At 42.1% G+C, this 15792-nt stretch overlaps 1 protein-coding gene across 1 annotated transcript in view; it reads right to left on the reverse strand.

Annotated features, from left to right (window-relative positions):
* slc24a3 (solute carrier family 24 member 3) overlaps positions 1-15792 on the reverse strand; it is a 420704-nt gene that overhangs the window by 133450 nt on the left and 271462 nt on the right. Inside the window, exon 3 of the mRNA XM_051919605.1 lies at positions 3165-3241. Coding sequence (XP_051775565.1) covers positions 3165-3241 — 77 coding nt within the window. The remainder of the gene's footprint in view (positions 1-3164; positions 3242-15792) is intronic.

The following is a 15792-nucleotide window of genomic DNA, read 5'->3' on the forward strand; positions in this document are numbered from 1 at the left end:
CTACTGTGTAGCATAGGTTTAGGCTTTTTATTTCTTGTAGACAGATCTAACTGGCCATGACACTCTGAGTCAAAAACTAGCCTAACCTGCACTTTTTCCTGTGAGTGAAAAACACTCACACATACATGAAGGAAACATGTAAAGTTCACACAGACATTGCCTATGTTGGGATTTGAAAACAGGACTAACTAGATAGATAGATAGATAGATAGATAGATAGATAGATAGATAGATAGATAGATAGATAGATAGATAGATAGATAGATAGATAGATAGATAGATAGATAGATAGATAGATAGATAGATAGATAGATAGATAGATAGATAGATAGATAGATAGATAGATAGATACTTTATTAATCCCAAGGGGAAATTCACAAAATTCGCAGGACTATAGAGCTATGAGTCTAAAGTTCAGCTATTAAGACATTTGAAATATATACTTCTGTAAAATAAGACAATCACGATATTGGGATCATGTTCCCTGTCATATCCTTCAATAACAAGCTGAAGTATAGTCAACATAAAGCACTGGATACATTCCATCAGTGCTATCTGTAAAAGATCCTTACCATGAAATGGGAGGACCCCCACACTGGCCACAGTGCCCTGTTGCAAGCAGACACCAGATATCACTGTCACCAGCTATGATTCACTTGTCATGGTATCTGAATCTCACTAAATAGATTGCCTTCTGCAAACTCACCCAAGTCACAGGGAGAAGGGAATTTGTACTACAGTGCGAAAGAAACTGTGGGAAGGCACAGCGTTATGCAGACATAAAGATGAAAACTGGTGACAAAATGGGTGTGCTGTAATGAATATATGCAATCGTATACGATTCATCTCACCCTACAACACCTGTCCGACTTCTGATCTCAAAATGGTTTCATCAACCATTTGTAGACCTTAAATCACTACATGAAGAACAATCATCCTAGCTTACACACAGTAGCTGTGGTAATGAACCATACAATTCATGTAAAGAGCACCAAGCCGTTAAAAGGATCTTTGCTTGATGCATTTCATCAAACCCATTCAATAAAATAAAAGTAGTTGTTCTGGTATCTGGAGTCAGACGTTCACCTGGTCATCTGTAAAGCATGCGACATTAACCTTCACATACTCTAACACCGGTAAGATACTCTCAGGTAAGCGTCAAGAGTTGGACAGAATGTGAGGGCAACAGGGTTTTCATTCACTGCAGCAGTGGTAGGGTGTTGTACCGTGTTAGCCATTATGGATGAAGTGAGAAGTCAGGCAAAATGACACCTTCTATTGGCTAACTGAAAAGATTACAATATGCCAGCTTTTACATCTTGCCTTAAGAAGGGGCCCGAGTTGTCTCAAAACCTGACACACTGTAATCTTTCTAGTTAGCCAATAAAAGGTGTCATTTTGCCCGACCTCTCACTACATTCACTGCAGTATAATTTTATGAGGATAACAACAACAACATTTATTTCTATAGCACATTTTCATACAAATGATGTAGCTCAAAGTGCTTGTGGTGTAGCAGGTCCATAGCTCATGTCAAAAAGGCCACTTTTTAAAATAAATAATTGCTGCACTCGTGGCTTAGAGAGTGAGCGTGGTGTGTGTGTGGCCGAGTGGTTCCCAGGGAATTCAGTGCACAGGTGAGGAGTCATCCATATCCGTAATTGTTCCCGGGAGCTGCTGATTGCCACAGCTGATCCATGTCCCCCGTGATAAATAGAAGTGTGAGGGCGGCTAGCAGGGGAGGAGTAAAAAAAGAAAGAAAAGACGAACGGAGGTTAAGGTGGCAGGAGAAGAAGGCAGGAAGCAGGGAGAGGATAGCCGGTGCGAGTGAGAACGAGCGAGTGAGCGAGCGCAGGCTCACAGGCAGCTGGACAGTGAGTCTTAGTGGGGTGTTTGGCCGATACCTAGGGCAGTCGATTGTGGTCGCCCCCACTGAGCATTTTGTGAGGAGTAGGAGTGACCAGAAGAAGGATGGCTCGCCGCGGAAGACAGTGGGAGTCGGGAGGCTTGGGAAGTGGATTCCCCAGCGTGAGCGTCCTGGCCGTTGGGGGAACCCAAGTCTCGGTCTGGAGAGTGCTGAACCGAAGCCAGGGATCGGGAAGCCTCCAGATCAGAAGGTAGAATGAAGGTCAGCTGCAGGTAGGGTGGCTTCCCTGATGCATAGCCTGGACAGGAGAAGCAGGGGAGTCAACAATAGAAAGGCACCGGGCTTATTTTAAAAGGACAGCTTCCAGCCGTTGTTTTAACCTCATTTTTAAAGGATTTATTTATTGTTTTATTGGATTATTTATTTAAAGATCTGTGAAGCACTGCACTATTTATTTGAACACTTGTTTTGTTGGTTTTTAATTAAAGGACTTTTGCACTTTTTGTACCATCCCCTTGCTTCATTTGTTGTGCCTCACTGCCTAGCTCATCGGTGACATTACTGACGGTGTCGGGTTCAAGGGCTCCCAGAAGGAAGATGGGAGCGTGGAGCAGAACCCGCATCGTCACAGTGCTTTATAGGACGAAGAAAGAGAAAAAAGACAAAATATATAAGACAATAAAATTAGGCAATACTAATTAACATAGAATAAAAGTAAGTTCCAATGGCCAGGGAGGACAGAAAAAACAAAAAAAAAAACTCCAGACGACTGGAGAAAAAAAAAATCTGCAGGAGTTCCAAGGCCACGAGACCTTATGGCGAGCCCCCTCTAGGCATTCTACCTAACATAAATGACCTCAATCAGTCCTCATGGTATTCAGGGTTCACATGGAAGAACTTGATGGTGACGGTAATGTGGACTTCTGGCCTTTAATCTACACATAAGGATGTGTAGATAGTCGAAAATGTGGAGACAAACATGAAGTAAAACAAGGGTTAAGGGAAAGCGTCTTCAGGAGATAAGCACTAGCACAAAACCCAAGAGAAAAATCAATGAATATATGAGACAATGGGAACCTGAGAGGTGGAACTCCAAGACTTGCAAAGGTAAGTAGAATACAGCTTACTTAATACGGCTCATAATTAGTGATGAACTGCAGGGATGTGCAAAGTTATTTAAAATAAGAGTGTACATTACACCCTTACCTGAGTTCAGTACTAATAGGCAATCTGTTAGGCCTTCATCAGTTTCAGTATTCTATAATTATTAAATAGAAATAAAGTGGAAAAGACTTACACAAAAGACGTGCAGTGCCACTGCTCCTCCGCGCCTGTCTTTTTGTGAGAACACATCTGTGGGAAACTCATGAAGAGCTGAAAAAAAGGAAAAAACATTGATGGAGTAAATACTGAGTCATAGTAATAAAATGCTGAGCCTGTTTTATTCACTTGCCTTTAAAACATCTTTTGGGAATGCTAGCTTTCACAATGCTGTTTGCAAGTCTTTCTCTCATCTCATCTCATTTTTATCTATTTTGTTTTTGGGTTGTAGTGACTAAGATGCTCAGATTAGATCTCTCCGATCCTAAATCCAATCACTGGGTCCTTCTTGGAAATTCCCAAGCACTTCCAACTCAGCTGAGAGACACAGAACCTCTCTAAAGTCTCCTGTATCTCCTTTCAGGTTGCATTCTTAACACATAGCCAGACCACTTCCACGGACTCTTGTCGATTCAGAGAAGCAGCAATTCTACTCCAACCTCCTCCATAATGATGAGGTAGGTCCTCACTACATCACAGAGAGTGAAGTCTGCCACCATGTGCAGAAATCTCATGTCTGTGATCTGATTCTTTCAGCCACTTCCCAGAGCTCATGATCATAGGTGGGTAGTGAAAACCTACCAGTAAATTCAAAGCCTTCATCTGAGGACTGCTCCCAGTGCATTGCCATATCTACCACGTAGATCTGTTAATCGATTTTTTGGTTGTCTCTACCCTCACTTGTGAACAAGACCTCGACTGGGACAGCTGCTTCCACTCAGCTAAAGAGATCAATCTAGTATTTTTCTGAGAGGACTGTAACCTCAGATTGCATTCATCCAGAATGCATTACACTGAGCTAAACATTGAATTGGTAATGACAGTCCCATGAAGATGATGAAAGCTTCATCTCTAAAAAGCAAAGGGCTCCAGTCTGGATTTTCTCCGAACCTTGGTTATATCTATAAATTCTGTCCCTAAAAATTAACATCAGGAGAAAAGACACACCACTACAATGGTGCAATTCGATACTCTCTTCAATCAAACTGGGACTGACACCATTTACGCAACACACTTTCCACAGCACAAATACTGGGATCAAGTGGTCTGAAGCAGCAACCCCAGAACCCCTCATGCACCTGTAAAATCTTTAATAAGATTCTGCACGTGTATTTGGTCGATGGTCTTAAAACTTCTCCAAATCTACAAACAGAGGTATAAGAAGTTGGACACTAAGGAGGGAGGAAAAAACCTGTATCGATTGGCTCGACAGTGGGAAAGATGTGCAGCAGGTTAGGGTGATAAAGGATAAAGATGGAAACGTACTCACAAGCTAGGAGAGTATCGTGAGCAGATGGAAAGAATACTTTGAGAGGCTGATGAGTGAAGAGAACGAGAGAGAAGGTTGGATGATGTGGAGATAGTGAATCAGGAAATACAACGGATTAGGAAGGAGGAAGTAAGGACAGCTATGAAGAAGATGAAGAATGGAAAGACGGTTGGTCCAGATGACATATCTGTGGAAGTATGGAGTTGTTTAGAAGAGATGGCAGTGGAGTTTTAACCAGACAGTTTAAAGCAATCTTGGAAAGTGAGAAGATGCCTGAGGAGTGGAGAAGAAGTGTACTGGTATACAGATTTTTAAGAATTAGGGGCATGTGCAGAGCTGTAGTAGCTACATGGGGATAAAATTGATGAGCCACAGCATGAAGTTATGGAAAAGAGTAATGAAAGCTAGATTAAGAAGGGAGGTGATGATTAGTGAGTAGTAGTATGGTTTCATGCCGGGAAGAGCACCACAGATGCAATTTTTGCTGAGGGTGTTGATGGAGACATAGAGAGAAGGCCAGAAGGAGTTGCATTCTGTCTTTGTGGACCTGGAGAAAGCATATGACAGGGTGCTTAGAGAAGAGTTGTGGTATTGTATGAAGAAGTCAGGAGAGGCAGAGAAGTATGTAGAGTGGTACAGGATATGTAAGATAGAAGTGTGACGGTGGTGAGGTCTGTGGTTGGAGTGACACATACATTCAAGGTGGAAGTAGGATTACATCAGGGAGCGGCTCTGAGCCCTTTCTTATTTCCAATGGTGATGGACAGGTTGACAAACGAGAGTAGACAGGAGTCCCCGTGGACTATGATGTTTGCTGATGACATTGTGATCTGTAGCGAGAGTTGGGAGCAGGTTGAGGAGACCCTGGAGAGGTGGAAATATGCTCTAGAGAGGAGAGGAATGAAGCTCAGTAGGAAAAAGACAGAATACATGTGCGTGAATGAGAGGGAAGTCAGTGGAATGGTAAGGATGCAGGGAGTAAAGTTGGCGAAGGTGGATGAGTTTAAATACTTGGGATCAACAGTACAGAGTAACGGGGATTGTGGAAGAGAGGTGAAAAAGAGTGCAGGCAGGATGGAGTGGGTGGAGAAGAGTGTCAGGAGTAATTTGTGACAGACGGGTGTCAGCAAGAGTGAAAGGGAAGGTCTACAGGATGGTAGTGAGACCAGCTATGTTATATAGATTGGAGACTTTTTTTTGCATTGGTTGTGACAAGGATGGACAGGATTAGAAATGAGTACATTAGATGGTCAGCTCAGGTTGGACAAAGTCAGACAGGCGAGATTGTGTTGCTTTGGACATGTGCAGAGGAGAGATGGTGGATATATTGGGAGAAGGATTCTAAGGATGGAGCTGCCAGGCAAACAGAAAGCCTAAGAGAAGGTGTATGGATTTGGTGAGGGAGGACATGCAAGTGGTGGGGGGGCAGGAGGATATGGAAGAAAATGATCTGCTGTGGCAACACCTAACAGGAGCAGCTGAAAGAAGAAGATTGCACTGTATGTGACAAATAAAATTTAATTTGATTGTTTTGGACCAGTCACTATGGAGTGTTTTGACTTCTGCCACTGAAATGGAGACATATTCACCAGGGGCCTCATGTATAAACGGTGCGTACGCACAGAAATGTTGCGTACGAACCTTTCCACGCTCAAATCGCGATGTATAAAACCTAAACTTGGCGTAAAGCCACGCACATTTCCACGGTAACTCATACCTTGGCGTACGCAATTTCTCCGCTCGGTTTTGCAGACTGGCGGCACCCAGCGTTAAAGCAGTGCTACTATTCCTGTGTGATCACCCTTTCTTAGATCCACATCCACGGCGGCGGCTTTATCAAATGCACTGAAATTAACCGCATATCGTTCATAAATTTAATGCATCTGATTGTAATTAACCTGTAGCAACATAATGGTCCACAGAATGGTCAAACTACTGTTCCTGTGTGCTCATCCTTTCTTTCTTAGCTCCACATTCCTGAAGCGGCTTTATAAATACACTGAAATTAACTGCATATTGTTTATTAGTGTAATGCATCTGATTGTAATTAACCTGTAGCAATATAATGGGCCAGGGAATAGCCATAGTATTCCAAATACCATAATTGCTTTAGCGTTGTTACGCTCACTGCATCTTGTTCTTCTTTTTGCTGCTCCCATTAAGGGTTGCCACTGCGGATCATCTTTTTCCATATTACTCTCACTGCACCACTCGGAGTATTTATATCACTGTATCTGAGTGTGAATCACAGCAGCAGATGATCGGAAAGAGAATTATCGGTATACAGTTTCAAGCACACACTACCTCAACCACGGCAAAAATCGTCAAAGCCTTTCCTGTACGGACTTCGCGTTTCAGAAACAGTTTCATCCCAAGAACTATAAACGCACTCAATCAGTCCATCAAGTGCTCCTTGTAGAACTGTTTGTACTTATAAGTACAATCACCTCACTGTAAACTTACACTACAGTTATAATATTGCACAACCTGCGCTACTTTATAAAGCACGTATGATGACAATATCATTTTTAAGATGAAATGCAGCAAAATATGTTGCTTATAGTATACAGATAAAACTTTAACTTCATTTAAATAATCTGTATTGTTAATAATTAAACATGTGAGGACACGGTGCCGCAGCTTATAGCTAGTTCAAGGATAGCTCCTGCCTTGCGCTGTATTCTTGCTGGTGCTGACGCGACACTGGAAGGATAGACGGATAGAATAATTAAACATGTACTACTAAGATATTTCAGTGTTCCTTAAAAGTTTTGAAGAATCGGCGTTCTAAGCTTACAAATGGCTTAACGTCTATTACAGAGCTGATTGTGTGGCGATTGGAGAAAGAAAAGTATGGACAGGAATTGAAGGTTAGTACGTTTGAAAGAGACAGTACTTCTGTAATAAATTATTTCATCGAAGGTCACACATGGTGCAGCAAGCCTCTTGCGTGAGATATGATCACTGCGCCACCGTGTTCCCATGTTTAATAACATGCTTTCATTCCTATCATCATGAAAATGATATCACGTATACATCTCAGTATTTTAATTATTCAGAGAGCTGTAATATCTCGAATGTAATGCATTCTGTGTCCTGTCGGAGAAAGAGAAAGAACGGAAGCACGTAGTGATTCACACACATAGAGCACATAGAAGATAAAACACAGAACAAAGCATTTAACGTGCTACTTGAGAAACTAGTAAAATAAACGATTTTAAGATGAAGTTTATGATGTTCTACTTTAATGGCAAAATAAACTACGTGATTAAAGTGGAAATTTCGAGATTAAAGTTGACATTTCGTGCTTTTTTCCCACTGTGTGCCTATGTTTTTTGTTTGTACCGTAATACGCTTTCATATGGCACTCAGACGATGGGCTACGACTCGCCTTTTCACAGCGACTTTGATATGTGATTTCTTTTTTATTTTGGGCACTCTGCGACTTTGTGAATTTGATCTTTCGAGTTTTTCCGACACTCTGTCACTCGATAAACTTTCTTTTGTTGATTATACCACTGTTTAAACCAACAAATAGTACGTTTTTCCTTTGCCTCCACTTGGTATTCGCTGAAATTCTTATATTTTCCCCTGTGCTTTTCCCATTGTCTTTTCACAGAAGGCTATTTGTATTGATTTGCATATTCAAAGAGGCGTAATTCTGGGAGGAGTTGGGGCGGGACAGAAGGCGCGTGCACGTGCGTTACTTTTCACGCTGATCGGGATTTATGTAGTGGAAGAACGTGAAAGTATGCATGCGCACAGATTCCTGCATCTGGATTTTTCTGTGCGTACGCACAATCCCGCTTTTGTGCTTACGCCATGTTATAGTGTGAGTTCTACGCACGGCGTTATACATGAGGCCCCAGATGATTTTGTCACTGCCTCCTTCATGCAGGGCATTCCCAGCAGCTTTAGATATTCCACAAAGTGTTCCTCAGCATCATTAAGGCCAATGTTTCCTTACCCTTGATGAGTGCAGCTTCGCAATATCCCTCTGATTTTGAGTTATTCAATAGTTCACCAGAACCACTTCAAGAATTAGCAACTCATGAAGATTTCACATGACTGATATTTTAAAAACAAAGAAGTCAACAATTAAAAATACAGAGAAAGTACTGACGGCACAATGGACAGATTTTAGACTGCGTGAAACCCAGTTACACACCAAGATCATTGTGGTCATTTTATAAGAACAGGCTCACTTGAGAAGTGACTGGAATTTGGAGAAAGTGAAAACAAGATGGACAGATCCCGTAATGGGTGATGCAGAAATGGCAGATCTCAATAGTGACAGCAAAGCCTTCTAAACCACAATGTACCAAATCATCCAGTGCTGGAAAGAACTAAATTGCAACAGGAAGAGCAGAGGGTACACTTATTATCCTAATTCTACTGTTTTTAGTATTTTGAAAGATAATGTCAGCACTGTAAATTTTATCTTTCTATATTATGCAGTTTTTCAGGATATAGAACAGGAAATACAGACTCAATCTATAGACAACTACACCTTATTTTACACAGAAGGCAGATTGAAATCTTCTTCCCTCACTTTTGTCTTTCTTAATGTGGAAGACGTTTGCTGGGGTGATGTGGGTTGACATAACAGTTCAATAGGCTTGATCATTTTCTCTTCATACATTTCTACTGACATCTTATATTCACAAAGTTGGCCTTTTTGGAAACAGATTTCAATATCATCCAGTTATCTCTATTATCATGGCTACTTAATCCCTGTGGTGAAGACAACCAAGCATCTATCCTTACAGTATTGAAATCGAACTTCACTCTTTTGATCTGCACGGCAGCAGTGCCCACAACTGTGGCACCATGCTACCCATATTGGGAATGTGTAGTTAATAATTATATTTTTGGAGGACTTCATAATAGAAGGCACTGTAGTGTGGCCGTTTGTTATTCCTGCCAGCATTTGATGTTTGAAAAAATGCAGACCAATGGTCTGAAAAATGAAAACTGAAGTTGTCGTAAAATGCTTTGCCACTGGATGAGAAAGACTGAAAGAAGGAAAACAAATCCTCTGTTCAGATCATAGGCATCTTTATTCTTAGGTCTATAGTGGGAAGTTACAGTACATTACAATTTATGTGCCTTGGAATGTTGCCTGCTTCCATGTCTGCACTAGGCCCAGCCACCTAGAAAATATGCAGACAACCAGTGGAGGTGAACACAGAAGAGTGTGGAATAAAATGAGATTTGGCTCAAATCATACAATTCTGAAAGTTAAATAGCCCATTGCTGCTAAACTGACACAGTCAAACAACATGTTTTCACGCCCATGATTTGTAATGTCATCATTCAGCTGACCACCACAATCCAGAACATCAATTTTGAAGGTATGGCAGATGTTAAAATTTTTTTGATATTGCTATAAAGCTACTCTGCAGTTTTACAGAGATAACTGGCTTGATAGCTATATAATTTGTAGGCTGTCTACTTTAGCTTGGCCTTCTGTGCCTTCATATTTATAAACTTGGGAAAATTTATGGATGGTAGATAATAATCTGCTGATCATGGCCATCAGGATTATTTTTGTGCTTATGATAACAAATCTGCATCCAATCTCTGATACAATTACATACATACACGTTTCAAATTTCATCCTGTTGCAGGTTACATAGAACAGGAACATTACTATCTGGGGAGATAAATTGCATCATATTAATATTTATGTTCCTTCTCCTGTAAATGAACTCAGCAATAGAGGTCATTCGCTCTGTTACCAAAACTGTAATGATTAATCATTCCAAGCTTGGAATGGTGGTGACTTCAACCAAGGGAACTGTGGAAAGAACAATGACAAACTTTTGTCAGTTTGTGTCATGTTCCATTTCTGGATGAAAACAACCTAGACTTGTTTTATCTAATGTGAAATGCCATTAAATGTAAACCTGTGACACATCAATAGGCAGCTCTGGCAACTATCTGTTCCATCTTACTCCTACCTACAGTTATTAGATGGCAACTGTTCTCATAACATTAGCCAAACTAGAAGTTCTTGTGTGTGTTTGGGGAGTTGTTGTTTGTTGCAATATTCAGATTTTTTGGGCTTCTGTAAAGTCTTAATTTCCCCTGAGGGATAAATAAAGGATCTATCTACTCCAAAAGCCACATGGGTTGGACGGGCCTCCTGACCAGGAGAGAGGATGGAGCCAGACCTAGAAGAGATGGCCAGAAGAGATGGACGGACAACCCATCAGTTGTAAAAGACGCAGTAAGGATTAAATTTCATGCCCAGGATGCTAGATAGCAGTGGCCCTGGATATTAGTTCCCAGTAGGGAACCAGTAGGGCATGCTGGGAAATGTAGTCCAGCAACAAAACACTGTTAGGGTCTGTGGGTGCCACAGGGTGGTGTTGCAGGGTGATGCACTCCCTAATAAATGGGACTTCCGTATGACCTGGAAGTGCTTCCATCAGGCAGGAGCCCTGGCATCAGAAGTACTCCTGGGTATTAAATAAAAGGGACTGCACTCCCTTATTCAGGTGAGTTGGAGCTGGGAGGAGGTGGAGCAACACTAGACTGGAGGATGGCAGTGCGGAGGTGAGAGAAATTGTGAGGAGAACAGTATTGTGGAGAGAAATTGCTTGTGCTTTTGCAACTTTGTGGAGGTATGTTTAATAAACACTTCTTTATTTGAACCTGGGACTCTGTGTGATCGTGTTCGGGGGTTTGGGGCTCGCTGACGCCCCGGTTTCACCCACCCTACCTACCTACCTACCTACCTATCGACCAACGTTGAACCAAAAACACAGCAGTGCTCCCCACTGTGCCACCATGCTGCCCAAGTCATGTGCTGAGGCCTTTATGCCTGGAGTGCCTTGTTTCATTACCTTGAATGAGCTTCTGAGTGTAACGCGTGTAAAACTATATTTGCAATTATTGTATAGCACAAGTAGGCTCATAAGTGGAAGTGTGTTGAATAAGAAGAAATTGAACAGAAATATTAGCCAGCACAGTGAATTACAAAGTACAGAACTAGGGGCAATTACAGCCAACATCAAGTTATATGCCCATATTTGCCTGGAGTGGCTAGAGGAAAAAGTGTTACATTATACAATGAGTTGTGAGAGAATTTTTTGAAGTGAAGTTTACATTTTCTTGGCAACTCAGTATTTAATTCATGGCAATAAAAAAAGCAAGGTACAGGATGAAATGTTTTAAGAGCAAGTTTAAAAATCAGTCCAGCCTGTTCCTTAAGTAAGATTTTGCCTGCTCCCGTTGTAATTTTTGCTTTCCTTAACTTTTTTCCCACTGGGCACTCTTATTAGTGTCCTTTTTAAAAGCAGTTCAAACTAATGCTCAGACCAAAAAAAAAAAAGAAGAATTATGCCATGGGTGTTTCGCTAGATTTTGCAATGGACACTAAGGGAAGACAAAAGGAGAGTGAAGAGAATAGGCAAGAAAGTATAAAAATTGTAAAATAATAGTCACAAAAAATGAAAGCAAAATTCCTGGCTACACCATCTGACCACTAAAGGCAGGTCAGTATCAGGTAAGATCATAGATGAACACTCAGGGCATAAACTGTTCTGCCATCAAATAATAACAATTTTAATGGATGGACTGGTGTCCGAGCCAGAACTAACTGCTGAAAACCCGTTATCTTAACATGGCTTTCTCGTAGCTTCATCTCAGTGTAACCCTGATATTCTGTAAATGCATTTAATTATCATGGCTCCACAATCCGTACTAACTCTAATTACTTTCTCTGCTGTTCTTTTTCTGGTTTTCTGTGTTGTCGATCTGCACCACCACCACCTGATCAAAGCACCCGTGATGTCCCTACCATTGATGGATTGAAGGTCAGAGGTCCACATGACCATCATCATCCTCTAATTCTTCCACATGAAGCCTGAAAACCCTGAGGACTGACTGAGATCATTTATGTTGGGTAGAAAGCCTTAGAGGGGGCTGGCCAGGTGGTTCTTGTGGCCTTGGAACCCCTGCAGATTTTGTTTTTTTCTCCAGCCCTCTGGAGTTGTGTTTTTTTTTCTGTCCTCCTGGCCATCGGACCTTACTTTATTCTTTGTTACTTAGTATTGCCTAATCTTATTTTTATATTTTTTTCTTTCGTCGTCTTGTAAAGCACTTTGAGCTACATCATTTGTATGAAAACATGCTATAGAAATAAATGTTGTTATAATGGATGGTCAGGAAGAGAGGATTGACATTTCCTCTCTTGACCAGGAGGTGGGCATAGAAGGGCACTGCGGTAGCTGTGGCCCCTGGGACTGGTATCCCTGCAGTAAAGGATGGAAATCCCTTAGCTGGTGTGTCTGTAGATGGCGCTATACCAGCGCTTAACCCGACACAGACAGATGCAGGAGGCACACTAATAAAACACAAAAATTTTATTTTCTTTGCCTGTGGGCAGCATCTTCCTCGTTTCCCACAGGCACAACACAGTCCCAATAAACACTACCACATCACTACAAAGAACTCTTCTACTTCTTTCTCCTCCACTCCTCTCCCACAAGCTTAATCCCTCTCCTTCTGACTCTGGCTCCCGGAGTTGGTGGCTGCTGGCTCCTTTTATAGCCCACCTGGAAGTGCTCCAGGTGTTTGATGACCTAAATCCCGGCAGCACCTCCGGGTGTGGCAGAAGAGCTGCTCTATGGAGCCCAGCAGCAGCTACAGCACTCCCTGGTAGTGCCCACGGATCCCAACAGGGCTGCACCAAACTCCAACTCCCATGAAGCCCTGCAGGTGTCCTAGACACCACTGCAACCCAGGGGAGCTGCCATCTAGTGTTCTGGGGGAAGTACTGTTCTGGCCAGGCTTGCTCCCCTAGTCCATACAGTGAAGAAGCATCCCGGCCGGATAAGGACCCCAGCCGTCTGTCACACTGGTTAGAAGGCTAGCATAGTGAGTGGATGACCTGGATGGAGAAGCATCCTGACTGTGATGGTTGGCTGTCCCCATCCTGATTGGGAGGTTGTTGGTCAATGGGGGGTCTGCCTCCCATGCATAGGTTATCCCCCCAAACACTGGATGGCAGAACCCCTTGTGGCAAGCCCCTGTATTAATGCCTGCAGGGCAGCATGGGAGTTGTGGTCCCATAGGGCTACAATCTTGGGTTTTGTGGGGGCTACCAGTGGGAGATAGTGGGAAATTAATGCCTTGTTCAAGGGATGTTAGTCTGACCTGGAAGTGAATTTGGGAGACTATGGTTTGGGCAATGGTATGTCTCTGAGTCAGATATAAAAGGGAGGTTTGGCCAGTTGGGAGAGTGGCAGAGTTGGGAGAGGAGGAAGGAAGGAAGGAAGGAAGGAAGGAAGGAAGGAAGGAAGGAAGGGTCAGAATGATATTGTGTTCTGCGGTATGAAAACAGGTATTGTGTTAATAAAAAAAAAAAATCTCATTTTTTTGTGTGTAGCTGTGTCTGGGATTTGGGGCTCAGTGACGCCACCTGCAGGCCACATAATCCATATATCCAGATTAGCAATTCCATCACTCCTTTATGTTACTTGGAGAACAACTGAAACAGCAGGACCTCCTTTTAAACTTTTACTAAGGATCTGAATTCAAGAATGTAACAAATGCCATTTAAAATAGCGTCTTTGTACTGTAACAATTTAGCACATTCTAGTTGCTCTCAGGTCTGGCACCATAACGCGTACTTTGAATGGAGGTTACCTAATAAGGCTCTTTTGCACTTCATTATTTATTTTCTCTTTGTCCTCTCCTTCTTCTCTGTTCCTTAGGTGGACTGGATTAACAATCATCTGTAGTATGTTTTTGTATCACATTTATGTTTTTTACTGCATTTTGTCATCCAAATGGTTATATAATCACATACAAAAGCTTGAATAATCAAATATGCATCACAATATATGCCTAACCCAGAAAGAAAGTCATACTTTTGTAATGAAGGAAGTCTCCTAGCATCTATTTTTCTTTTTCTTGTCTTTCTTTTTTTTTTCCTCAAACCCCATCACAAGCTAAATATTTTGGGAGCTTTGCTGTTGTGTAAAATCAGCAGCCATGCCTCCCGACCTCCTAATTGACTCATGAAGACAACATCTGTTATCAGACATGAGCCGCGAACAGGCGGCACGCAGCGATCTCATTTGCTGTCATAATAACACATTAGAGTGGCAGAGGTGGATCAGGCGCAATTAGCATGGTGTGTCATTAGGCGGGGGAGAACTTGGCCTGCCGCCGACCTGAAGCTGCTTGTCCAAACCTCCCGGATGGAGAAGAGCAAGGTGTCTGACAGGCCAGGCTGACTGAGCAAGGGAATCAGTAAAAAAATGGGAAGACAACAAATCAATAAAGAGCGCCGGAATAAAACACAAAATATCTAGCTGTCAGGTTTTAGGGATTTACCATTTGAAGCAGGGAGATTTTGTACGTCAATGGGCCTCAGGTATACTGGTGCCTGTTAACTGGGTGTATCAGAAGTACTATCTAACTAATTGTTTTAATTTCCCCTTGGGGACAAATAAAGTAAATGGTGGCGCAGGGAAATGGGAAATTTTGAAGTAGGTGTTTGCGACCCTGGGGTGTCGTCAGTTGCTTGGGACCAATGCGACCTCGTTTAGAACCCCTTGCCATCTATACTGTATATATAAAATTCTTTTCGCGTTTGAAACGGAAATTACGTATGATCACGTGATATGGAAATTACGTACGAAACAGAAATTACGTATGACCACACGATATGGAAATTACCTATGACCACAGAACATATTATAATACAGGAAGTAGCCAGGCGCGTTCTGACAGAGAAGTTTTATTTATTCGTCCACTTGACTGTCGCGGAAACTGATACATTGTAACTTTTTTTTAGTTGGCAGTACTTGATAGTAGAAAAGATGAGGAAAACAGTTTTGCGTCTTTCTAATTTTTAACTGCGCAGAGCTGTAAACAATGTGAAGATAAGACCGCCTTCAGCTGTGAGGGGTCGTGAGAACAAAGTGGGCGCTGGGAGGTGCGGAATGTCGGGTTGCTCCGGGGTTTCGAGTGCTTTGCAATTTCGGGCAGCGTCCTCTCTTCTCGCACTGTTTGTGACACTTCAAGTCCCCCGTCGGCTCCTGGGAGAGTGGAAATCTTTGCAAATAAGTGTAATCGGCGCCATCGAACCAGGACTCTGTAAATTGCCCTGCACAACTACTTACTGTCCCTTAAGGTAAGTTCAGGTCACTAAAACCCCACAACATTCAAGCTTGCTTTTGTGATTAATTATTTTAACAAGTAAATCACAGGCATGTAGTGCAAGGTTGTCAGGCAAAAATTTGGACGATCACATAGAAAATGTAATTTCTATACTACAGCGGTCGTTTAGCGCCTTTCACAAGGGATCTACTACTTA

Source organism: Erpetoichthys calabaricus, chromosome 15 (genome assembly GCF_900747795.2).
Source record: "Erpetoichthys calabaricus chromosome 15, fErpCal1.3, whole genome shotgun sequence".
In the NCBI taxonomy this organism is placed as follows: Eukaryota; Metazoa; Chordata; class Cladistia; order Polypteriformes; family Polypteridae; genus Erpetoichthys; species Erpetoichthys calabaricus.